The following is a 26,040-nucleotide window of genomic DNA, read 5'->3' as shown; positions in this document are numbered from 1 at the left end:
CAACCAAGGGTTTCCTTTTTTCAAGATTTTAGCAGGAATTAATTACTCACTTACTAGACTTCCTTCCATTAGAATAGAAATGACCTTTGGTTCTTTGACAGAGAACAGGCTTAGGTTTCCTAGATCATTCTAATTTGGGAGAGGATACTGTCTAGTAGTGGTTGAGCTTCATGGAACTCAATTCATTTGTGCATCAGTGAGGAGGTCAGAAGAGAGACAGTTGGTGTGATGGAGAGAGCATGGCTGTTGGAGTCAGAGAGGTTTGTGTTTGAATGTTGGCCACCATGTAGGAGCTTTGGGACCATAGGAAACCTCTCAGAGCTTGGGTCCTCATTTACAAACCCCACAGGACTTTGTGAGGCCTGAAGGAGATGATGCATATGCAGTGCTTTGAATAGTGGGTGCTCAAAAAGCAGGAACCATTGTGATGACACTCCTGTCATGTGTAAGTGTAGGTGCTCCCAAGTTGTTTCTTAATGTTCTATGAACATTGAGTAACAGTAGAAATGGAGCCTAGGGGGATTTCCTACAGTCCCCTAAGGAGAGGGAAGAATTGCCTCCATCTTGCCTGGATGGAAGGGGAAAGGGTTGTTGAACAGGATGGCCTCATAGGTCTGCTCTGATCTCAGCTTCCAGAATTTTCTACTGAACAGTGTAGTCTCCAGGTGGGCTTCCTTAAATGGCTTTTCTCAGAGTCCTCACTGAACAGGAGCTGGATGAGCACAGATGTTTCCTCCTTTAGGAGAAAGAGGCATAGATATGTCCCTCTCTGGGGGTACAGCTCTCACCGCAAATCAACACCCTGTGAACAAGTGCTGTTGTTGGCAAGGTAATGGGTTGGTCACTTTGAAGGTCTTACTTAACCAACCAGCATAATTGGTGAGGAGTCCTGACTTAGCAGGAAGCCAGGGCAAAGCATTTTATGAGGTAAAGGACTCGAGTGAGGTGGCTAAATAACAAATGGAAAAATGGGTAGATGGGGTAAAAGAGGGTAATGGTGCATGTGGTCACCACACCCATGGCTGACAGAATATAAAGTCCTGGAAAGGACCAGGGCTTACACCAGAGAGAGGAACCAGCCTTTGAAACTGACCTTCAGAGCTCCACTCCCTCCAGCACCATGCCTTACAACTGCTGCCTGCCCAACGTGAGCTGCCGCTCCACCTGCTCCTCCCGGCCCTGCGTGCCCCCCAGCTGCCACACCTGCACCCTGCCCGGAGCCTGCAACATCCCCGCCAATGTGGGCAACTGCGGCTGGTTCTGTGAGGGCTCCTTCAATGGCAGCGAGAAGGAGACCATGCAGTTCCTGAACGACCGTCTGGCCAGCTACCTGGAGAAGGTGCGCCAGCTGGAGCGGGAGAATGCGGAGCTGGAGAGGCGCATCCGGGAGTGGTGCCAGCAGCAGGTGCCCTTCGTGTGTCCCAGCTACCAGTCCTACTTCCGGACCATCGAGGAGCTCCAGCAGAAGGTGAGGGGGTGGCCACCACATTGCCGATTTAGTTAACTATTTAAATTTAACATACCAACTTCTGAAATGGATCTAAGACCATTCAAAGCTGTGATGATAGAGATATTGACTGCAGGTTTAGGTAGGACGTATCAAATCATCTTAGAAAATCTACTTGGGAAGCCCCACAGGTAAGAATATGGACTGGGATGGGGTAAGACATTGGACTATGATCAGTCATAGCAATATTATGTTGCTAACTAAAACCAGAGTGCCTGATTTTTTAGTTCTATTATGATATCTTGGTCTTATTTTTAGGTCTATAGCATTAAAAAATATGCATCTGAATTATTTCTTAAAACTAGTCATTTCCTAAGTGGATCCTCAAATGCTTAAAGCCTTCCAAGTCTGTTGCAAGAGACTATGTCCATAGTAAAGCAAAAGAACTGTTGGCCCCATAAGCTTCACTAATATACTCAGACTCTGTACCATTCACTAAAGCAAGCACGCAGGTGAGAATTTCAGGGCCAGAAATGCAGGAGTAGAAGTGGGGCTAAGTAAAGAGTGAGCATGGAGGTGGGACTTAATGTATGGTATAGGTCAGGGAGGGCTTCCCAGAAGAGGAATATCTGAGCAGGGTTAGATGGATGAGTAGGAGTTTTTACTCAATGATGCAAGCCTTTAATTCTCCAAGAAGATTAACTGTCCACTGCTCAGCAGTGCTAGCAAAGTGAATGCCAGGAAGGGGCCATGCAATTTGAAGACCATGCTTTCATTTGCCCATATTTACTGAATACAAGGTACAGTACTTGAGTGAGGGATAAAGGACAGTGTGAGACAGTCTGTTTCCTTCAGGAGCTCACAGTCTAATAGGGGAGACAGACATGGCTGGGTTGAAGGGGAGAAGCGTAACTGGCTAATTGCAGTACTGTTGGGGGGTGCATGGAGGAGGTGACCCCCTGCAGCAGCTGAGGGGTGGAGGAGAACGTGGGTCATGCAAGGGGTCTTGCTAGGTGGATGAGGACATCCCTGAGCATTCCAGACAGAGGGAGAAGCTCTGTGCAAAAGCACGGACAGGGCAATATGACGGAGAGTGGAAAGAGGTCAGCAGGACAGGAATAACGAATATGAGGGTAGAAAAACCAGCCTGTTCTGGTTGGGCTAGGATTTTTCTGGGTTTAGCATCCCAGTTTGCTTATTTCTAAGCTTAGAAGTTTGCTTAGAAATAAGCAACCTGGGACGTAGGTTACTCTAAGGAAGGCTCAATATCCAGTAAGCTCAATTCCTTCAGGAAGCCAGAGGCAGACCAAGGAGAGAAGAATTCATGCCAAAGAACACATTTCTCTATGTTTTGAAATGAACAGTGCTATTAATTAATCCTCCTTTTATCCTTTTATCTCTGAGAAGACTCAAAGCTATTTGGCAGGAATGTGTATTTGAAAAAAACAAAACAAAACAAAACACCTTTTCACTTTAAGGTACAATGCATTCCTTCTTAATATAACGCCTTTCATAATGAATTGTGCCCCCAGATACTGTGCAGCAAGTCTGAGAACGCCAGGCTGGTGGTGCAGATCGACAATGCCAAACTGGCTGCAGATGACTTCAGAACGAAGTAAGATTTTTCTAATGATCAGAGCAATCTAGTAATGGACAGGCTGACCAGCAACATGATGAACTCTGTCCTGGGTGTGCCTAAGCAGAAATTTTGGGGATGGCATTAGGAGGATCCTTGCAGTGGGTTAGTTAGGTTAAATAACAGTTTCCTCTCTGAATGAAAGAATGCTGTGTTTTCACCTTATTTTTAAGGAGTGAAAGAAATCACCCATTCTTTCTCTTTTTCAACTTACTACGTGAACCACGTATAAAAGCAAATTTCACACCTGCTTCTTAGTATAGGGTCATCACTATCAGCCCATCAGAAAAAAGTTATTACATCACAAAAATAGGAGGCAAAATCCATTTCAGAATGTAATTTTTTTTTTAGGTGTGATCATTACAATCATAAGAATCCTTTGCATTTTTCAGTGGGACTTTATAGCTTGCAACGTATTTGTAATTACTATGTCATTTCTTCATCTTCAGACCAACCGTGTGAAGTGTTAGTTTGGTTTCCATTTTATAGATGAAGAAATCAAGCCTCAGAGACATGAAGGAATTTATCCATGGTCATGACTATCAGGCTGAACCTAACTGATTTCAACTTCTGTGCTTTTATCACAAGATCAGGTTGCTTTCAAGGTGGTTGGAAAGGATGGTGAGGCAATCTGTATAACAGGCTTATGAATTTCACTAACTCACTTAAAGAAGAAAGACAGGGCTTAATCCATAGCAAATGCTTAAAACAAATGCAGTTAATATCAGATTGAAACTACCAATACCTTCTCTGTGGATCTCAGGGAGGAAATAGGTCTTTTTACGCAGCACGGTGGTATATTTTTCCCCTTCCAAAAAGGGAATTTTGAGAAAAATTCAAAAACTTTCAAAATGTAGTGAATCTGACTAGGTCGGCCATGTAAAGTCCTGGAAAAAGTCTTCTTTTTTGACTCTCCGACAACTTCTGCCATGTGTGCAGGTATGAGACAGAGCTGGGCTTGCGGCAGCTTGTAGAGTCGGACATCAATGCCCTGCGCAGGATCCTCGATGAGCTGACCTTGTGCAAGTCTGACCTGGAGGCCCAGGTGGAGTCCCTGAAGGAGGAGCTGCTGAGCCTCAAGCAGAACCACGAGCAGGTGAGGGAGTCCCAGCCCCCATCATCCCATACGGAGAGTTCCATACCTTTCCTGAGCAGGATAAGGTTGGTCTTTGCTAAGCACCCTAGAGCTAACACAACATTTTGCTACTTGCTCAAAACACATTTGGGGGATTTTGGTGGAATGAGTCATAAGCTTACGTCTTTTACCTTAAAGAGTGTGGTCAGCTGACAGATATATGGCCAATAGTCCACACAAAGATCTTTAAAGTACTTCCTACTGCTTGACAAAATCTTTTATCTTCTGAAGGTGCCAAATTAAGGACCAAGGCTAGAAGGGGACAGCAAACTTCCTCATATCATATGTCACCTAGATACTAGAACCCAATGGATGGATGGGTGGATGGATGGGTAGATGGGAAAAATGAGAGAGATGAAGGAATTTAAATAATGGTTGACTCGGACTTCATGGTTGAATGTAATAATAGTAGGATGTCAGATGCCTATATTGAAGATTAGATGTTTTGAAGAAAAGGAGACTATGCCAAGTAGATAGTATATAAAAGTAGAAGACCATGAAATAGATGGAGGAGTTATCCCTGGTTTCTCTATGTTTAAGGAGCAATAATTATAAACTAGATACCATGCCAGATTTGTCACTGAGCAAAGGGAAAACCAGAAAGAAATGAGAGAATCTTTGGGTTGGAAAGGAACATTAGCAATCACTTATTCAAGCTACCTCATCATGCTGATGAGGAGACACTAAGACAGGAGGCCTGACTCACAGAGGTAACTTAGCTGTTCTATGTCAACTGGGCTTGAACTCATATTTCCTAATTCCACTGCAATCTTCTCCCCACCACATTGGACTCAATCAAAGAGAGTTTAGTTATAGACTTTTTTCCCAGTGGGTTCATTCTTTCCTTTCCTCCTTCAGGAAGTCAACACCCTGCGCTGCCAGATTGGAGACCGCCTCAATGTGGAGGTAGACGCAGCCCCCACTGTGGACCTGAACCGCGTGCTCAACGAGACCAGGAGTCAGTATGAGGCTCTGGTGGAGACCAACCGCAGGGACGTGGAGGAATGGTTCACCACCCAGGTGGGCATCTCAGCACTTGGCCGCTCAGGACCCTTGGCCCCTTGGGGCTCTTGAGGCAGGGTCTGACCCTGTCTTCTCCCCTGTGCTGTTTCAGACCGAGGAGCTGAACAAGCAGGTGGTGTCCAGCTCAGAGCAGCTGCAGTCCTGCCAGGCGGAGATCATTGAGCTGAGACGCACGGTCAACGCCCTGGAGATCGAGCTGCAGGCCCAGCACAACCTGGTGGGTGTTGTTCAGGGTACTGTCCACACTCTCCTGACCTCGTGAAGCCTGGGGCTTCTCTGGAACCTCATGGAGAAGCTCCCTGAGGAGCGGCTCTGTGACCTGCTTTATGTTCCCCACACAGAGGGACTCCCTGGAGAACACGCTGACGGAGACCGAGGCCCGCTACAGCTCCCAGCTGTCCCAGCTGCAGTGCATGATCACCAACGTGGAGTCCCAGCTGGCTGAGATCAGGAGTGACCTGGAGCGGCAGAACCAGGAGTACCAGGTGCTGTTGGACGTCAAGGCCCGGCTGGAGTGCGAGATCAACACGTACCGGGGCCTGCTGGAGAGTGAGGACTGCAAGTGAGTAGCCAGCAGGCCATACCCTTGCAATGCACACACACGGTTTTACGCAAGTGAGTAGCCAGCAGGCCATACCCTTGCAATACACATACACAGTTTTACTCAAGGACAAAACAGAGAGTTTTCAGGTGAAGTTCCAGAAGCCAATATATCTGTAACGACCAGAGTTTTCTTTGCAGTAGTGTACCATGGAGGGTATTTTTTGCTGTCATTATATGGCAAAAAGGTATTTTCTGTTCCAAAAGATGCTTGTGAGACTTGATTGTTTTCTCCAACTGGTGAGCTTTTGGAGGCTGATGCGTAAATAAAGTTTTGTACCTTCACGGTTGGCCTGCTACAACAAAAGGAAAAACAAAATGCAGTGACCATCAAATATATTTGAATAGTCTTTTGGGTTTAACCCACACTTTCCCTGTCTCACTGATCCTTGTTGCAATCATTTGAGACAGGCAGAATGGGGACAGTATAACCATTGTAGATGAGCATTTGAATACTGAACAAGAAGACAATTCATTAGCTCACAGAGTACAGCACTCAGCACCTGACAGTATTTTCATAAACACAGTCTGTGTGGTAGGTATTACTAATCCCGTCTTAAAGGCGTGGAGGCGGAGACTTTGAGGGGTAAAGTCACTTCCGTATGACTCCAGAGTAATAGAATGAGGGCTGGAATGCCACCTTCATTCAGTCTTCTTTGCTCTTTTCTGCCACGTCTCAGAGCTCTGTAAAGGGGCAATGCAAATAAGGCTTTGGCTTCCTAAGATGTCAGAGAATGGTTTCTACGCTTTCTGTCTCCTTGGATTGAGCTCTCTCCTTTTAAAAATTATCCCTCTCATGGTGACCAACTATTAATTCTGTGTCCTAGGCTGCCCTGCAACCCTTGTGCCACGACCAACGCGTGTGACAGGCCCATCGGACCCTGTGTCACCAATCCCTGCACCCCATGTGGCCCACGCTCCCGCTGTGGGCCCTGCAACACATTTGGATGTTAGATACCCTGGGGCCAGCAAGAGGATTGCATGAAGTCAGAAGGACCATCGATGGACCAGCCCTGCTTCTCTAACAAGCACCAACCACAGAACCAGCCCCAGACAGCCTCATAAATCATGGTCTGGATGGAGAGAAAATGCCCAGGTGTGGCCTGACTCTGAGCTGAGCCCACCGGATCCCTTTCATTCTATTCTGTGACCTGATGGCCTGATAGGACTGGGCTGCGAAGGTGCCCTACCAGGTGTGTTGTGGTTCTCTCTGTTGCTTTGACCTTCCTCGCAGGTCCCTAAATCCCTCTGTAGACCTAATAAACTTTCCTCTTGCAAAGCAGTGATGGGGCTCATTTGTATTCATTCTTTCCAAAGTGTTCACTCTGTATGTGCTTCTTATAAAGCCACTTGAAAGCATAGGAGGACTGTGTCATTAATCCTCTCCCCAGAGGGCTTCATCACCATTAATTAACATTCATTAGGTGCGGTGAGCCTGGCGTCCACTTGGGCCGGCCAGGAACCAGTGGGGCCACTAAGGCAAGAAGCCTCATCCAAATATCATGAATATTCACTATGGGAGCTGACTCAATATGGCACCATGGTTAACATTTCTAGAAAGTTCCACTTTTTCTTTCCAAGGGCCTGCCAGAAGAGGGACAGAATTTACATTTACTGAAAATCAACCAAGTATAAGGAGCTGTATGACTCATTTTCTTTCTAATTCACATAATAAGGAGCTTAGAGTCCATGGTCAGTATGATATGACTGTGAGGGAATGAAAGCCACCCGTAAGAAGCACTGGGGTCTTAGCTACTCTTCAACACTGTCACAATGGGGGAGAGATGATGCTCTCAGCACCCCAGAAACTCTCCTTCGGGAAATAGAATTTGGAACAGTAAAAAGGGCATCTCTTATATCTGAGTAATATCTGACAGATTTTTTAAAGTGTTTCTCTTCCTGTTTGACTTTTGTAACCACAAGGACTAAAATTGGATTTTGGGACCAGCTGCTTTCCATACCCCAACTAGGATATTAAGTCTCTGGTCTCTGCCAGTATTAAAGTGACAGTTAGGCTGGTGTCCTGCCCCTGCTGGTGTCTACTGATGTCTGGTCATGCCTGATGGCTCCCACTGCTGTGCACACTGTGGCCCGTGCAAAGCCACTGTCCTGTCTTGGGCTAAACTGCCAGTTAGGTCTTCTCTCCTTGAGATGAAGCTGGTGCTCTGTCCCCCTGCTGTGACGATGGCTGCTCCAACCTTGGTCATAAATCCTTGTCTTTTTTTTTTTTTTTTTTTAAATTTTTTATTTTTTATAAACATATATTTTTATCCCCAGGGGTACAGGTCTGTGAATCACCAGGTTTACACACTTCACAGCACTCACCAAATCACATACCCTCCCCAATGTCCATAATCCCACCCCCTTCTCCCAAACCCCCTCCCCCCGGCAACCCTCAGTTTGTTTTGTGAGATTAAGAGTCACTTATGGTTTGTCTCCCTCCCAATCCCATCTTGTTTCATTTATTCTTCTACCCACTTAAGCCTCCATGTTGCATCACCACTTCCTCATATCAGGGAGATCATATGATAGTTGTCTTTCTCTGCTTGACTTATTTCGCTAAGCATGATACGCTCTAGTTCCATCCATGTTGTTGCAAATGGCAAGATTTCATTTCTTTTGATGGCTGCATAGTATTCCATTGTGTATATATACCACATCTTCTTGATCCATTCATCTGTTGATGGACATCTAGGTTCTTTCCATAGTTTGGCTATTGTGGACATTGCTGCTATAAACATTCGGGTGCATGTGTCCCTTTGGATCACTACATTTGTATCTTTAGGGTAAATACCCAATAGTGCAATTGCTGGGTCATAGGGCAGTTCTATTTTCAACATTTTGAGGAACCTCCATGCTGTTTTCCAGAGTGGCTGCACCAGCTTGCATTCCCACCAACAGTGTAGGAGGGTTCCCCTTTCTCCGCATCCTCGCCAGCATCTGTCATTTCCTGACTTGTTGATTTTAGCCATTCTGACTGGTGTGAGGTGATATCTCATTGTGGTTTTGATTTGTATTTCCCTGATGCCGAGTGATATGGAGCACTTTTTCATGTGTCTGTTGGCCATCTGGATGTCTTCTTTGCAGAAATGTCTGTTCATGTCTTCTGCCCATTTCTTGATTGGATTATTTGTTCTTTGGGTGTTGAGTTTGCTAAGTTCTTTATAGATTCTGGACACTAGTCCTTTATCTGATATGTCGTTTGCAAATATCTTCTCCCATTCTGTCAGTTGTCTTTTGATTTTGTTAACTGTTTCCTTTGCTGTGCAAAAGCTTTTGATCTTGATGAAATCCCAATAGTTCATTTTTGCCCTTGCTTCCCTTGCCTTTTGCGTTGTTCCTAGGAAGATGTTGCTGCGGCAGAGGTCGAAGAGGTTGCTGCCCGTGTTCTCCTCAAGGATAAATCCTTGTCTTAACATACTCTGGTTCTCTTAGTGTCCACTCTGCTGTTGTTCATATTTTGGGTGCTGCTAGAGCTCCCTTATCCAGATGTGCCTCCCAAATGCCCAGTTCTCTGCCTTGCGAGAGCTCCAATTGGTCAGCAAAGGAAATACACCTTTTCTTATTGTTCAACGTGCACAGCATCAAACAAAATTTTGCCTCCATGTTAGACAAGGCTTTGTCAGTGGGACATGTGGGTCTGGGGGAGGCGGTCCTGAGGCTTGGTCTTCGCCACGGTGCTTGCTTTCTTTGGTGAAGCAGAGAAAGGAGTGTCGGGGAAATCAGTTTGTCCCAGAACACAGCCAAACTGATTTCTGAGATGTCTGGGTGGAGTTCAGTGTTACTACTGACCCCACATATGGGGCAAGACACATGGTGCTGAAGTCCACTGCCAAGGACCCATGATTTGCAACGGCATAACAAGGCACTGCCACTATTTCTTATTTTAAATTGCTTATCATGAAATATTTCAAACACCTGAAAGTACAAAAAATAATAAGACACCTAGAAATCTACAACCCAGATTGAAGAGATTTAACCTTGTGCTGTGTTTGTGCCATTACTGTGGGTTTTTTTGTTTCTTTGTTTGGATGGTTGGTTGGGTTTCGGGTTGGTTACGGGTTGACCCAAAACTCCACCTTCATCCATCCTCCTCTCCCCACTCTGCCCTAGAGGTAATTGCTATTCGGAACTTGATGGTGTATCATTCTCCAATTAAAACATTTCTAGGGGGCTTGGGAGAAGGGGGGTGGGGTTATGGACATTGGGGGGTGTGTGTGCTGTGGGGTGTGTGGACCTGGTTATTCACAGACCTGTACCCCTGGGGATAAAATACATTTATTTTATTTATTTATTTTAAAATAAAAATATATTTTATATGTTTATAAAAAATAAAAAATTTTAAAATTAAAAAAAAACATTTCTAGAAATTATACATGGTTATCTCCATATACAGTGTGTGTGTGTGTTTCACCTGAGCCGTTTAAGCTAGAAACTATAAGTGGTATAGATGTTACCATTCATTTACTCCATTCCACAGTGTGTTTCTGAGATTTATCTGTGTTAATACACGTTATTCCGGTCATTTATCTTAACTTCTTTGTAGTATTTCATAAGGAAAACATGTTTTTATTTACTTACTCCACTGTGGAGGGACAGTTCGGGTCTTTTTCTTTCTTTCTTTTGAAGATTATTTATTTATTTATTTAACAGAGAGATACAGAGAGAGCACACGTCGACAGAGCAGCAGGCAGAGGGAGAGGGAGAAGCAGGCTCTCCGCTGAGCAGGGAGCCCCGCGCGGGGCTCAGTCCCGGGACCCTGGGATCATGACCTGAGCTGAAGGCAGCGGCTTAACAGACTGAGCCACCCAGCGCCTTGCCTGCCTGCCTTTCCTCCTTCCTTCTTCCTTCCTTCCTTCCTCCCTCCCTCTCTCCCCCTCTCTGTCTTTCTTTCTTTTCCTTCCTTCCTTCCTTTTTCCTTCTTCCTCCCTCGCTCCCTCCCATCCTCTCTCCTTTCCTTCCTCTCATCATTATAAACAGGGTTGCCGGAACATCCTTCCCAATGTCTCTCCATGTACCTGTTTCAGTGAGTCTCTAAAGCAACGGTTCTCAAAGTGTGTCCTGGGAACCTGGGAAACTGTTAAAAATGCAAATTATCCAGTCCTACCCCGGACTTACTAATTCTAAAACTCTGCAGGTGGGGCCCAGCGAATCTGTTTTTGTTTTGTTTTGTTTTACAACATTATAAAAAAGTTCTGCGTCTGTATCCGAAGGAAATGAAGTCACTGCCTCAAGGAGAGATCTGCACTGCCATGTTCAGTGCAGCATTATTCACAATAGCCATGATTTGGAAAGAGATGACTCTAGATATGTATAACTGAATAAAGAAAAAGATATATAATAGAGGGTCAAAAAAAGGTGATTTTTAAAAAAAATTTCTTTTCAGCCTAACAGTATTCATTATTTTTGCACCACACCCAGTGCTCCATGCAATCTGTGCCCTCTCTAATACCCACCACCTGGTTCCCCCAACCTCCCGCCCCCCGCCCCTTTAAAACCCTCAGATTGTTTTTCCGAGCCCATAGTCTCTCATGGTTCACCTCCCCTTCCAATTTCCCCCAACTCCCTTCTCCTCTCTAACACCCCTTGTCCTCCATGCTATTTGTTATGCTCCACAAATAGGTGACCTTTTTTTTAAACGTATTTTATTTGAATTCAATTAGTTAACATTTAGTTTATCATTAGTTTTAAATGTAGAGTTCAGTAATTCCTCAGTTGCATATAATACCCAGTGCTCCTACATCACATGCTCCCCTTAATTTCATCACCCATTACCCCATCCCCCATCCCCCTCCCTTCCATCAGCACTCTGTTTGTTTCCAAAGATTAAGAGTCTCTTACGGTTTTTCTCCCTCTCTGATGTCGTTTTATTTTATTTTTCCCTCCCTTCCCCTATGATCCTTTGCTTTGTTTCTTAAATTACACAAATGAGTGAAACCATGTGATAATTGTCCTTTTCTGAGGGACTTATCTCGTTCAGCATAATATCCTCCAGTTCCATTCACCTAGCTGTAAATGATAAGAATTCATCAAAAAAGACGGTAATCTTGTCATTTGTGATAATGTGGACAAACTGGGAGCACATTATGCTAAGTGAAATAAGCCAGACACAGAAAGACAAATATTGCTTGATCTAGGTTTTAGACATTTTTTTAACAAAAAAGAAATCTTTTGAGTATAGTTGACACACAATGTTGCATAGTTTCTGCATGATCTCTTGCGTGTAAAATCTAAAAAAAGTTGAACTCAATAAGCAGGGTGGGGGGCGCCTGGGTGGCTCAGTGGGTTAAGCCTCTGCCTTCCGCTCAGGTCGTGATCCTAGGGTTCTGCTCCCCCACTCCCCCTCCCCCGTCGCCTCTCTGCCTACTTGTGATCTCTCTATCTCTGTCAAATAAATAAATAAATTCTTTTAAAAAAAAAAAGCCGAGAGGGACTGGTGGAGTGAGGAAGATGGAGCGATGTTGGTCAAAGGTGAAGTTACAGTTCTAGAGGATGAATGCGTTTTGGAGATATAATGTATAATGGGATGATGACAGCTAATAATCCTGCCTTGTAATTTTTGGAAAATTTCTAAGAAGATAAATCTTAAATCTCAGCACGCATGCCCACACACACCCAAAGGTAACCAAGAGGTGATGGATAAGTCATTTAGCTTGGTTGTGGTGATCCTTCCACAATGTATGCATACGCATATAAAAGCATCAAGTTTTACCCCCAGAGATCTCTTTCACTTTCAAATTTGAGAGGAGCCATTAGACTTAGCAAATACAACCAAAACACGTGGGTGTAATGGCATCTTGTTTTAGTTTGCAGTTTTCTTGTTCCTAGTGAAACTAAGCATTTTAAAAAAAAGTTTTTATTGGTCATTCAGGTTTCTTTTCTGTAAATTCAGTTCAAGAATCATGGCATGCCTACAATGTCCTAAAACCGTCCTAGGGGTCAGGCCAGGGTAGTGAAACCAAAGACCTGCTCTCAAGAAGCTTACTTTTAGGTGGGGAGACAGGCAGTCAGAAGGGTCAGACAAACATGACTGTGTCAAGTGGTAAGTGCTAAGAGGAAAAATAAAGCCAGGTGCTACCAACTGTGTCTCTCAAATTCTCATGTTAAAATCCTAGCCCTGGCTCTGATGGTATCAGGAAATGAGCCTTTGGGAGCTGATTAGTTCTGAGGTGGAGCCTTCATTAATGGGGGTTAGAGGCATTATAAACAGAGATCCCAGAGAGCTCCCTCACCTCTTTTGCCATGAGAAGACACAGTGAGAATACTGCTACCTACAAACCAGGACATGGGCCCTAACCAAACACTGAATGTGCAAGAGCTTTGATATTGGACTTCCCAGCCTCTGGACTGTGGCAAATAGATTTCTATTGTTTATAACCACCCAGTCTATAGTGTTTTGCTACAGCAGCTGGAAGGGACTGAGGCACTGGGCAACCAGACAGAGAGGATGCGGGATGAAGCCTTTCAGATAGGCTGGTCAAGGCACTGAATGTTTGATGAAGAAAAGTAGAGTTTGTTTATTTCTATTTAATTTTACTACTGATGCTTTTGGATTTGTTTTAAAAATCTTATTTTGTGCTTTCTAGTAATCATGATTTTTTTTCTTTGCTTATTGCTTTCTCCTTTCCTGACAACTATTGGAAAGATCTTCTTTTCTTTGTTGATTTTATTCTTAACTTTTAAATGTGCAGATTTAACACTATCTAATTTCAACTCATCTCTCTTCCTGCATATAAAACAAGGTGTAAAGACGTTTTGATTTATCTGGTTTGTATTTTAAGTTCTACCTTGTTTTTACACTCCAAAATTTGGTAATTGTTACTGTTGTTTTTAGGCTTTCCTGCATGTTTACCGGTTTGTTTGCTTACAGTGTTTCTCATACTTTCTTGCTCCTCTCTGGTTTTAATTTCGTATTTTCTGACATACATTTTTTCGCAGTTCTTATGGAACCTGTAAGTGATAACTTCTTTCAGTTACTGTGTGAAAACATGTCTCCTTAGTGGTTCCTCCTGGACGATGATTCAGTTTGGTGTGGAATTCCAATAGTTATTTTTCTTCAGCATTTTGAAGCTATTATACCATTGTCTTTTGCGTTTTGTTGTCAACACTGAAAAGCATATTGCCAATCTAAGTGTGGTTCCATTTTGGTAACTCTGTTTTTTTTTTTTCTCCTTTGTTTCTAAGATTGACTCTTTGTCTTTAAGTGTTATGTGGCTTCACTATATTATGTGTAGGGGTGGTTTTGTTTTCCTAATTAGAGTTGATGTTCTTCTTGAATTGATTCATGCCTTTTAATACCAGTGGAAAATTCTCAGCCATTGTATTTTTTGAGTATTAATTCTGCCCTATTCTATTTTCCACTTCTGAATTCCTTTAAAAAATAACTTTATTGAAGTATAATTCATTTAACATAGATATGATTCATATACCACAAAATTCTCCCATATGAAGTTTACAATTCAATGGCTTTTAATGTATCCATAAAGTTGCATAACCATTACCTCAATTTTAGAACATTTCATCACCTCAAATAGACATCTTGTACTGATTATCCAGTAGTTGCCCCTGGAACCCCTACCTCAGACCTAGGAATCATGATGTCTGTAGGTTTGCCTATCTTGGGCTTTGCATATGAATGCAAACATAAAATCTGTGGTATTTTTTGACTGGCTTCTTTTATATAGCATAATGTTTTACATTTAAAGCCCAGTAAGAAACAGTTTAGCCTTTAAAAAAAAATCTTGCTGTGACAATGAGCATGCTTTTTTCTTTTTCTAGTACACCTTTTCGCTAACTTTTAAGAGATAAGGGTTTTCCAGTAGTCTGAATTCCAGCTCTGTCATAAGGACTGAAGGCCTTGTCCCCTGACCCTCATTTCTAATTTACTGTTTTCCAACCTAGACTCTTCACTAACTCTCTCTGTACCTGAAGCAAGTTGCTTCCTCTTTTGGGTCAACATTTTCCCATTTGCAACATATTTGGGTGAGATGACCCTTTGAGCCCTTGGTGGCTCCAACGTTCTAAGACTCTAGCTGCATCTGACTCAGACACTATTTCCAGAAAAGAAATTTTTATCATCCTTTGTTTCTGTGGGAAGTCCATTCTTAGGACACGGCTCAGTGTGAGGTGATCCTAATACATGACCTTGGACTAGAGGATGGCAGTCAATTGGCAGAACACTTTTCCAAGTGTTTCTCCTCTTGGCATCATCTTTGCCTGAAGCTCATACCCACAACTCACTTTATGAACTACAGGTTGTTTGATCACATAGGAAGCTTGGTGTCCCTTCGTCACTTCCTAATAGCTCTGCTTCAAAACTGGCAAAGACAGCAGTTATCACAAGGGTGTGAATGACAATCATGACAAAGTCTTTACTTCCAGAATAATAAGCTCAAGCATAATTTAGTGATTATATCGGAATAGGAGCCTTACTTGGGTCCTTTTATGACTCTATTTTTTTTGAAGACTCATAAGAATTTCCTTTTGGATTATTTTATTTTATTTTTTAAATTATATTTTAAAATTAATTAATTTATTTTCAGCATAACAGTATTCATTATTTTTCACCACACCTAGTGCTCCATGCAATCTGTGCCCTCTATAATACCTACCACCTGGTACCCCAACCTCCCACCCGCCCTCCACTTCAAACCCCTCAGATTGTTTTTTAATGTAAATTTTATTTCTTTTGCTGTGTACAAGGAATATCAGTTTTCAAAAAATTTGGAGAGAACAGAAAGCTACAGAGAAGGGGGGAAAACATTCAAAACTCTGCTATTTAAAAGCATCCTATGTAAAGGCACCTGGGTGACTCAGTCAGTTGAGAGTCCAACTCTTGGTTTCAGCTCAGGGTCATGAGATCAAGCCCTGCATAGGGCTCCACACTCAGTGTGGATTCTGTCTGGGATTCTTTCCCCCTCCCACTCCCTCACCATCTGTTCCTCCCCCTACTTTTGCTCTCGCTCCAAAATAAATAAATAAATAAATGAATGAATAAAATCTTTTAAAAAAAGGAGCATCCAGTGTCATCATTACAGTATGATTCTTTTTCTCTCTCAATTGTTCTCATTGTTAAAATCATATAATTTTAAATTTTCTTATGACTATGTGTGCTATATTTTGGGCAAATATATCGTTCTTGAGTAATTACACTATTGTGTATGTTCTAAGTCACTTCTACTGATGGGATATAATTGTATTTAAGTTGTTCCAAACTATTGGAACATAATTATATCATCAGTTTAGAAATAGTGATTGAAAAATAAGTGATTGAAATCAGGATAGCAATGAGGAACCTTGGTATCATTGAATTCTAACATTTCCATATTCACCCTTTATTCTTCTTTTAACATGACATATCTATGGGTAACAAGTGGGTTTTTATGGGTAACAAGTGAGTGTTTTTTCCTTTTTCTTATTGTCTCCAATTTTGCCCCTAGGTAGTTGACAGTTCATATTGGTTGTGAAATTGTTCAATATTTCTGTGCTATGGTGATGGGAACTGGAAATACAGTGGGGATTAGCAGATTTGGCTTCTAATTATATGATCCTAAGTAAGCCATTTCTCCATTCTGAGCCTCAGTTTCTTTATCTGTAGAATGAAAGATTGGATATCACTCTTGTTCCAAGATTTTCCCTTTCTCTGACAATTTTGGCATTTGGGATCTACATTAGGAAGTGGAAAGAGGAAAGGAAGAGCTGAATGCATGGCAGTCTGGTTTTGGATCTACAGCTACAGCTGACTCTTGGACTCTTGCTGCGAACATGCTTCTGTGAGTTCTTCTCTGTTCTCTGCTAGAACAACAATAAGGAACACCCCCCTCCCCAGACAATGCATCTAGGCACACAACTGAATTCTTCCCCCATAGTTTCTCTTTAGGATATTAAATAAATCTTACACCTTGCACCAAAACAGAAGTTGAGTTATATGCATGGACATTTCTAATTGCTTATGCCTCTTGGATAGATGTTCCTAAATCACGAACGATTATGAATCATCAAATCAAAACAAGCTTGACATCTTTAAACTACTTAAAGCACTCTAATTATTGTAGAAATTCTGTATTGGTAAGACCAAAGCTCACAAGCTTTATAATCAGGTGTACAAACTGATTATAGCAGGACTTCTTTAAACAATGGAATCTCAATTCTGGGTGTTTAAAGTGTCAATGGCTTAATGTTCAGTGGAAGTTACTCGAAGAGTACAGGTACTGTATGGAGTAAGCAGATCTATGTAACACTGGAAAGGTCCTGGCAATTTGTCGGTCAATGTATCCAAGAACCTCTCCATGGTTCTGATCTTACAGGGTCCCTTTGCCACTCTTGACACTTTTGATCTTTACCGCCCCTTTGAAGCTCTCCTCCCTTGCCTTCTCCGATGCTATAAGCTGGCTCTCTTCATTTTCTCTCACCATTTCTCTATTTCTCTTACTCTTTTTCCTTCTCCTACTCTCTGCTTGGGGGAATTCCCCAAAGTTTGGTCCTTAGACTTTTTTTTCCCTTCTCCATGTATATTCTCCCTTGGCTCATTTCTCCAATTCTCACATCTGCAGTAGGATCACACCTTTCCTTAGTACCACTGTCAAGACTTCTAGACTTGCTACTCCAAGGACCTGATGGACATTTACCTGTATAGATTCCACCATTCTTTCACAGGTATCTGATCAAGAATGAAACTAGATCACTCTTCTCCTTAGAACCTTCAATGGCTCCCCATTGACCTTCAAAGTCCAAGCTCCTCAAGGAGGTTTACAAAGTCCTTCACGTAAAAGTCCTTCCATGCTTTCAAGGGAATGCAAGTAGAAAGAAAGAGAGAGAGAGAGAGAACTCATGACAATACCATGCTCAAGGTGAGATGAGAACTCACAGAGGAGGAAGAAATGATCTGTCAGAAGTTAGGGAAGGAGCTAGGTCATTTATATCTAAACAGCATGAGATGACAGAAAGAGTTTGTTTCTCCTCCACCCTTGTCTGTCACTCGCTGGCTTACACAGTGCTTACTGAACTTCTCTTGGTTCCTCTATCACTGGACTTTCCAATCTTACTGTGGTGAATGTGTTAGAGGGGGTCCACAGTACTGTGCTCTGAGTCCTTGGAGTGTTTGGCCAGGGCAGCCCTGTCACTTTGCCCCCATAAGCCATAAAGTATTGTCATTTCTTACATAAGTTTTTGTGTGAAAAATAGGAAGCATGCCTGAATGTAATGTGTACTTCCTCGAGATCTCCATTCAGTCTGGTTAAGTCCCCTGGTACATGTTCCTATAGCAGCTGGGGCTAGCTCCATCACAGATGTATTCTATACCTGGTTGGTGTGCATTCTTCATTAAGTTGTAGGTTTGTTTCTCTTGCTCACCTCTACATCTCCCGCACATGGTTCTTTTCCAGACACATGGGAAGGGCTCAATAAAATGTATGTTAAAGGAAGTGGGCTAGTTCGTCCTTGGTGAACAAAATAGTCTGTGCTTCTGTGAATGGTAAAGTTTTTCTCTTAAATATTTTGATTGCCAAATTCTGGTTTCATTCCTGATTCTCTCCCACATCTCACCTTTCTAAATGATTGTTGTTGTTGTTTCTTTTTAAATTGCTTCTTGGGGGCGCCTGGGTGGCTCAGTGGGTTGGGCCGCTGCCTTCGGCTCGGGTCATGATCTTGGGGTCCTGGGATCGAGTCCCGCATCGGGCTCTCTGCTCAGCAGGGAGCCTGCTTCCCTTTCTCTCTCTGCCTGCCTCTCTGTCTACTTGTGATCTCTCTCTGTCACATAAATAAATAAAATCTTAAAAAAAAATAAATTGCTTCTTGGGACATGATGTGATGAGCGCTGGGTGTTATATGCAACTAATGAATCCTTGAACACTACCTTAAAAACAAATGATGTGCTATATGTTGGTTAATTGAGCACACTAAAAAAATAAAAAAATAATGTTAGGTAGGGAAACAAAAACAAATTGCTTCTTTGAAAATGATTCTTACACCACTTCTTCTCTTATTCATCCTCTGCAAACAACTAAACTTTGTCCTTCCTCACTGTTGGCGTGGACTACTGTGATCACCTTCTTGCTGGTCCCTGTGCCTTCAGCCTTACCTTTTTTTTTTTTTTTACTAAAACAGATCAATGTTTACTAAACATTTCCTAAAACTTCTCCTCTAGGAAAGTCCAAGTTCCTTAGTTTTGCCGTAGAGAACTTCTACCATATGGCATTGACTCACCATACAGCTTTCTTTTCTACCACCTCCCTTCATGCCTCTCTCCTCCCAGCCACTAGTCTCACTGACCAGACCTTGGACTCTCCTGCCCACTGTGTGTGCACACCATTCTTCCACGTGCAGGGCCCATGTTCCCCCTTTGTGTCTCAGAAGCCTTGTGCCCCAGCACATATCTAGACCCTGTAAAATTCCCATCCTGGCAGGGCCCTCTTGCCCCATTACCTTGAACCTTACACTTGTCACTTACTATCTCCTGCTTTAGATTATTATCCTATGTTCATTCCTTCACCCACTCAACATACACCATTGATGGTCTACTCAGTACCATGCACCTAGAGCTGAAGATTCAGAGAACTTTACCCTTTTCCTGCCTTTAGGGAACTCAGACACAGAGATAGATGAACACAGAAGCTGGGAACTGTTCAAGGTGAGATAAAAGCTCACAGAGGAGGAAGAAATGATCTGTTGAAGAAGTTAGGGTAGGAGATGGTTCATTTATATTGAAGCGGTGTGGGGTGATGGAAAGAACAGAGATATGTGTTGGAATCCTGGCTTCACAATATATTTCTCCGCACCTACCATTTTACAGATGAGCAAATGCCTCCACTTGCCCATCTGTAAAATGGGAATAATACCAGTACTTTGAAGGGTCATAGTGAGGTGTGAATAAGATCATGTTTGTGGAAAGTATCAAGTACCAAGAGGAGCCTATGAATGCACAATAAGGATGAGCTCCTTCTGAACACAGTTCTGGTCCTACCTTCTATACAGTGCCCTGTACATACTTTTATCCTGGTGCATATCAGTTATTTGGTTGATTTATAATATCATGGATGTGATGTCTGCTACATCAAGAAACAGGGCACAGGGAACCAAGCTGTTTTAACTATTCTGGAAGGGATCTACTCCTCTTTCTGAGAACCATAAATTTGGTATTTAGCATTTGGCAATTTGAACTAGTGAAAGATACACAGACAGGAGCTGTGTTTTCTCTTCTTAGCAAGAAGAGCTAGGGGATTGCTAAGGAGTCAGGGCCAGCAGGCCAGGAGGCAAAGCAGCAACAGTGTCCATGGATCTGCCACACCTACTAATGAAGGCCAGGGGGTTCATGAGTCCAGCTCTTTGAAGTCACTCCATGAAGCTCTTACTTCATTGATGCACAGCATGGAAGAGGAGTCCTGACTTAGCGAGAAGCCCAAGTAAAGTCTTTTATGAGGTGAGGGACTCATCTGAGGAAACATAACAAACCAAGGGGGAAGGGCTTTTGACAATCCCCAAATGAGTAATAAAAAAGGGGCTGCCTTCCATGTCCACACCCTCTGCGGAAGGGGTATAAATGCTCCCCAGGGGAAGGAGATCCACAGCTCTGTGGCTTGGAGAACTTGGACTCTGTGTTCAGCCAGGTGCCTTGCTCCCTCCAGCACCATGCCTTACAACTGCTGCCTGCCCAACGTGAGCTGCCGCTCCACCTGCTCCTCCCGGCCCTGCGTGCCCCCCAGCTGCCACACCTGCACCCTGCCCGGAGCCTGCAACATCCCTGCCAATGTGGGAAACTGCGGCTGGTTCTGTGAGGGCTCCTTCAATGGCAGCGAGAAGGAGACCATGCAGTTCCTGAATGACCGTCTGGCCAGCTACCTGGAGAAGGTGCGCCAGCTGGAGCGGGAGAATGCAGAGCTGGAGAGCCGCATCCGGGAGTGGTGCCAGCAGCAGGTGCCCTTCGTGTGTCCCAGCTACCAGTCCTACTTCCGGACCATCGAGGAGCTCCAGCAGAAGGTGAGGGGATGGCTGCCACACTGTCTCCTGCAGGAAGTTATAGGGACGAAATCTATAATTTGATTAAGAAACAGTATGAATTCTCAGCTAAAGTCTGGCTTTTCCATTTTTTTCTTGAGTACCCATTTTGTGTGAGGCCCAGGACTGTTAGGCCTGAATATTTGCATAGTGCTAGTCTATGTGCAGGAGCAGCACTTTGCATAAATAAGCTGTAATTAAAAGCCGCTTCCAAATGCTTCCATGCATTGCCAAGATCCAGATTTATTACCCTGAGGTAAGAGAAAAGGCCTGAGCCCAAGAAGGAAGTTGAGGAAGCAGAACATTTTGTACGAATTGGACTATTTTCTCTCTACTTCATCCGGACTTTTGCCTACCATGACTTCTTATTGCTGTCTTCTTCTGGGTACCTAATTATCCTGATTGTATTCCTGACCTGAATGCCTCTGGATTTCTCCTCCTGGTGTTCAGTGTCTAGCGAGGGCATAAAATCAGAATGAGTGGAAACCACCTTGCAGGTAGTAGTGCTAAGCCACCCAGGATGGCTGGACGGGCATGGCTGCTTCCCTGATGCAGCCCCTCTAATGGCCAATTACATATTTATCTTCCCCACTGGACTGGAAATTTCTTGAGGGAAGGACCTAGAGTTTACTCATTTTTATATCTTCAGCTCCTAGAACCATACCACATTTATGGTAGTTTTGTTTTGTTTTTAGCAAGAGAAAATGAGCACATATGAGCCAGGGTAGAGGGAAGCAGAGGGAATGGGAGGGAGAGAATCTTAAGCAGGCTCCATGCTCAGTATGGACCTATGGTAGGTTTTTAAAAATAATTGTTAGTTATTATTATCAGCCCCTTTTGCTCACACATTTCAGATTTGATTTTTCAAATATTTATTGAGCACCTATGGAACATGGACAGCATGTAATAGTCTTACATAAGATCCACTGTGATTTCTCATTCCATTCTCAATCCATGTAAATGAATTGGTAGGAATTGCTGTTGGTTAAAAATAACCAAGCTCATTCTAGATTATTTGGGGGTCTTCTAGATCTTGTGCAGCAAGGCAGAGAACGCCAGGCTGGTGGTGCAGATCGACAATGCCAAGCTGGCCTCAGATGACTTCAGGACCAAGTGAGTGGGCAAGTAGGGTATCCTCTCTCTTCTCTCTTTCCCTTTAACCTCTCCTCAACATTGACAAACACAGACAAAGCTTTTCTCTAGATGTTTTCCCCAGGATCCATAGAACCACTGCTCTGCAGAGCACAGAGATCTCTTCTCTAGATTCAGACCCTCCCTCTCTTGCTTCTCTGTAAGGTGACATCCTCCAATCTAGTGTAGAAGTCATAGCTGCCCTCCTCCCCACCACACCCTGATGCTCTACTAGGCACAGAATGCAATCAGGTGAATGTGAGAAGTGTATTAATTTTGGAAATCTCACAGTTTAAGAACTTTTGTTCCCTAAATCCACTGGCTCCATATATATATATATATATAATGATTACCAGTGCATTTTCCTCTAGGAGCTATGGCTCAATGTTAAACACCTAAATGAAACAGAAGGCTGTAGAAATCACAAACCCTAATTTCCAGGTGTGTGACAAACCAATCCACACCAGAGTCAGGGCCAGGTCCATTCCCATCTGGTGGGTCCCTGACGCCCCTGTACCATAGGTACGAGACGGAGGTGGGCTTGCGGCAGCTGGTAGAGTCAGACATCAATGGCCTACGCCGGATCCTGGACGAGCTGACCCTGTGCAAGTCCGACCTGGAGGCCCAGGTGGAATCCCTGAAGGAGGAACTGCTGTGCCTCAAGCAGAACCATGAGCAGGTGAGGTTCTCCAAAGAGCAACCGGCTCCAACTTGCTGAGGCCTGTTTCCAACTGCCAGGGGATATGGGAGAGACTCAACTAGCCCGAGGGGTCTGTCCTCCAAACAAAAAGGGATTTGTAGAGAATGAGCAATTGAAAGCTTGTGTTATGAGATTAGGAGGTTTCATCCAGAGATAGGAATGAGAGTCAAGGAAGTTGGCAAGCCCAGGAATGAGGAAACACCGCAGCCAGGTGGCACCCACAGCCTCTTCCACTCTCGGCCAGAGAACACCCCGCTGCAGAGATCTTGTATCCCAATTCCCCATTTAGCATATGAGAGGCCAAGACGGCTCTCCAGCAGAGAGGGCTCCACAGGAAACAAAACCAACTCTCCCCCTTCTCCTCCAGAGTTTTCTCTGCTGTTCAGTGTGATTCGGAGGAAATGTTGAGCAAAATGCTCACTGTCACTGCTTGGTCAGTTGATAAAGAAGATGGACATTTTGTGCAAACCTGAAATACCAGAACAATGTAAATGGTGATAGTTAATATTAATCAAGAGCTTATTGTATGCCAAACATTGTGCTAAGTGCTTTAGAACTCCAGAAGTAGTACTCAGCTTACTGATGAAGAACCTGAGGTTTCTAGAAGCTTCTAGAAGCCATAGACCAAGTGGTAGGGATGGCCCTCTATTCAAGTCTGATATCTTCCTAAGCCCAAGTACCAAGCTATGCTGGCTGTGTGAGGAGAATAGCCCGGAAATGAACAGATATTTAATTTCTTCAGAAAAAGCTAGGTTGATAGAATTGACAAATAACTTTTTAGATCTATTCCATCCCAGATGGCAGATTTTGAAGTAAGCACTCTTTATTTCCTCTTTAGCCAGACTCTAACCTTTTTATTAGTCATGGCGAAGAATCAGACCTAAGAGGCTCTGGGGTCTATGAGCAAAAACAATGAACTGGGTGCTTGGGGCCCACGGTTTACATTATGGACTATCACATCTCAGTGTAGAGGCCAAATCACGGATCTAGACGATGGGTAGCACCCCGAATGGGGGGCAGAAAGAGGTCATGGGCGTGAAAGCACTTTGCAAAGCGGAATACACAGTTTAGTCGCAGATCGTAGAACCCAGTTATGAGAGGATCCGATGGAACAGAGAGGCTTAAAGCTTAAGAATGCTCACAAGCTGATCTGTGATTCCCTAGAGGAAAGCATTTGAACCCTCTGTGATACTTTCCATCTTCCTAAATCCTCCCTCAGGAAGTCAACACCCTGCGCTGCCAGATTGGAGACCGCCTCAATGTGGAGGTAGACGCAGCCCCCACTGTGGACCTGAACCGCGTGCTCAACGAGACCAGGAGTCAGTATGAGGCTCTGGTGGAGACCAACCGCAGGGACGTGGAGGAATGGTTCACCACCCAGGTGGGCATCTCAGCACTTGGCCGCTCAGGACCCTTGGCCCCTTGGGGCTCTTGAGGCAGGGTCTGACCCTGTCTTCTCCCCTGTGCTGTTTCAGACCGAGGAGCTGAACAAGCAGGTGGTGTCCAGCTCAGAGCAGCTGCAGTCCTGCCAGGCGGAGATCATTGAGCTGAGACGCACGGTCAACGCCCTGGAGATCGAGCTACAGGCCCAGCACAACCTGGTAGGTGTTGTTCAGGGTACTGTCCACACTCTCCTGACCTTGTGAAGCCAGGGGCTTCTCTGGAATCCCATGAAGAAGCTCCCTGAGGAGTGGCTGTGTGACCTGCCTTATGTTCCCCACACAGAGGGACTCCCTGGAGAACACGCTGACGGAGACCGAGGCCCGCTACAGCTCCCAGCTGTCCCAGCTGCAATGCATGATCACCAACGTGGAGTCCCAGCTGGCTGAGATCAGGTGTGACCTGGAGCGGCAGAACCAGGAGTACCAGGTGCTGTTGGACGTCAAGGCCCGGCTGGAGTGTGAGATCAACACGTACCGGGGCCTGCTGGAGAGCGAGGACTGCAAGTGAGTGGGAAGCTAGTACTATTTCCCTTGGGGATTGCATGAAGTTCCTGTGGGAATGAAAAGTTATCCTGGTGGAAACAAATAGATAATTTCAAGCTTTTGGGAGGGGACAGTCTGAGGAAGTGCTATATTCTCATATGAAGTGCATTTAGTATTTTCCTATCTCTTCAGCTCATTTCCCCCTAACTGGCCCTCATGGTCTTCTGTCTGCAGGCTCCCCTGCAACCCATGTGCCACAACCAATGCCTGTGACAAGCCCATTGGGCCTTGTGTCTCTAATCCTTGCACCCAACGTGCTCGGTGCGGACCTTGCAACACCTTTGTGCGCTAAAGGGCTGGTGCCAGGAGTACAAAAGTTCCAGAGTCACATCTCAACCCTACTTCATACAAGGGATCTCCTCTGGGGACCACACATTGGACAAAGGAAGAATTTCTACCAGCACCAGATTCTGAGTGTCCACTCTGCCTTTCACGGAATCCCCTGGCTTGATCCTTCAGATGGCAAAGTCTCCTCAGCAGCTCGTTCTGTCTTCTGAGAGTATAGAGAAATCTACAGCAGGATTGTGCAGTATCTATTATCACAATGATGCACTTGTGTAACATGTTATCTTTGAACAAATACTTATCTAAATGTGATTTCAAAATAATTACATGAAAGTGTGAGCTGATTAGGCAGGTCATAAAACTGAACATACTGAGAAAAAACATCTTCCTTGTGACTCTTTTGGTCTTTGGAGATGCAGTCAGAGTCCCTTGTTAACTTCCTAATAAACTCTTATTCTGGCACAAACATGATCATTGTCCTTCTTCATTAATTCCCAAACTGGGTGTCTTGTATCAATAAAAAATAAGTGGTGTTCTTTCATCAGATGAAGGGGTCATGTGACTTCCTTCAAAGGGAAAGTCCACCAGACCTCACCCACCTGTTGATAAATTTTTTGTGTGGGGAGAAGTTGGTAGCAGAAGCAAAGGTAGATCCACACGACAAGATCCACAAACATTTTCTGCCTAGCTCTGCAGAGGGAAAAGGTGAGAGAACCACATAAATGGGACCTCATCAGGAGCAAGTGAATGTTGAGACTAAGGCCATACCTCTCGGCCACACAAAAACACTGGATCCTAGCAAGAACTGGAAAAAACAGCCCAAAACTGTCTTCTTCTACTTCTATCTTTGTATATTGGAGAGGTTTTCTTCATCATCATCCCATCTGAGTAATGATGATGTTTGTGCCTAAAATTTCACAACTACTAAAATATGCAGAAATACATTGATCTCAGGTCTAGACTATCAAGTTATGTATTATAAATGATCAAACCACAATGTCAAAAAAGGCTTATTTTCAATCACATTCTTCTCACCAAAGTGTTATTAATGTTGCTATTACCTGTCATATCATTCAATTACAATATTTTTGGGAGGACAAGTGTTTA

General features: G+C 43.8%; 2 protein-coding genes across 2 annotated transcripts; both read left to right on the top strand.

Annotated features, from left to right (window-relative positions):
* The first annotated feature begins 1,082 nt into the window (after positions 1-1,082).
* LOC101682564 (keratin, type I cuticular Ha3-II-like) lies at positions 1,083-7,123 on the top strand. Its single transcript, XM_004772755.3, has 7 exons — positions 1,083-1,468; positions 2,980-3,062; positions 4,023-4,179; positions 5,077-5,238; positions 5,333-5,458; positions 5,583-5,803; positions 6,669-7,123. Exons 1-7 carry the CDS (start codon positions 1,121-1,123, stop codon positions 6,793-6,795), a joined length of 1,224 nt encoding a protein of 407 aa, XP_004772812.2. The 5' UTR covers positions 1,083-1,120; the 3' UTR covers positions 6,796-7,123.
* Positions 7,124-20,428: 13,305 nt separating this feature from the next.
* On the top strand, positions 20,429-25,376 carry LOC101682861 (keratin, type I cuticular Ha3-I). The gene is made up of 7 exons (XM_004772756.2): positions 20,429-20,814; positions 21,863-21,945; positions 22,486-22,642; positions 23,883-24,044; positions 24,139-24,264; positions 24,389-24,609; positions 24,823-25,376. Exons 1-7 carry the CDS (start codon positions 20,467-20,469, stop codon positions 24,938-24,940), a joined length of 1,215 nt encoding a protein of 404 aa, XP_004772813.1. The 5' UTR covers positions 20,429-20,466; the 3' UTR covers positions 24,941-25,376.
* Positions 25,377-26,040: the final 664 nt, after the last annotated feature.

Source organism: Mustela putorius, unplaced genomic scaffold (genome assembly GCF_011764305.1).
Source record: "Mustela putorius furo isolate JIRA1106 unplaced genomic scaffold, ASM1176430v1.1 tig00000487_pilon_pilon_pilon, whole genome shotgun sequence".
NCBI lineage: Eukaryota > Metazoa > Chordata > Mammalia > Carnivora > Mustelidae > Mustela > Mustela putorius.
This window is presented reverse-complemented; position numbering and strand designations above follow the sequence as displayed.

Bases quoted from the DNA above. Each gene is read 5' to 3' on its own strand.
- LOC101682564 (XM_004772755.3), top strand. From the start codon at position 1,121: ATGCCTTACAACTGCTGCCTGCCCAACGTGAGCTGCCGCTCCACCTGC. The intron at 3,063-4,022 runs GTAAGATTTTTC...CCATGTGTGCAG, and splicing joins GCAGATGACTTCAGAACGAA to GTATGAGACAGAGCTGGGCT. The intron at 5,239-5,332 runs GTGGGCATCTCA...GTGCTGTTTCAG, and splicing joins AGGAATGGTTCACCACCCAG to ACCGAGGAGCTGAACAAGCA.
- LOC101682861 (XM_004772756.2), top strand. From the start codon at position 20,467: ATGCCTTACAACTGCTGCCTGCCCAACGTGAGCTGCCGCTCCACCTGC. The intron at 21,946-22,485 runs GTGAGTGGGCAA...CCTGTACCATAG, and splicing joins TCAGATGACTTCAGGACCAA to GTACGAGACGGAGGTGGGCT. The intron at 24,610-24,822 runs GTGAGTGGGAAG...TTCTGTCTGCAG, and splicing joins CTGGAGAGCGAGGACTGCAA to GCTCCCCTGCAACCCATGTG.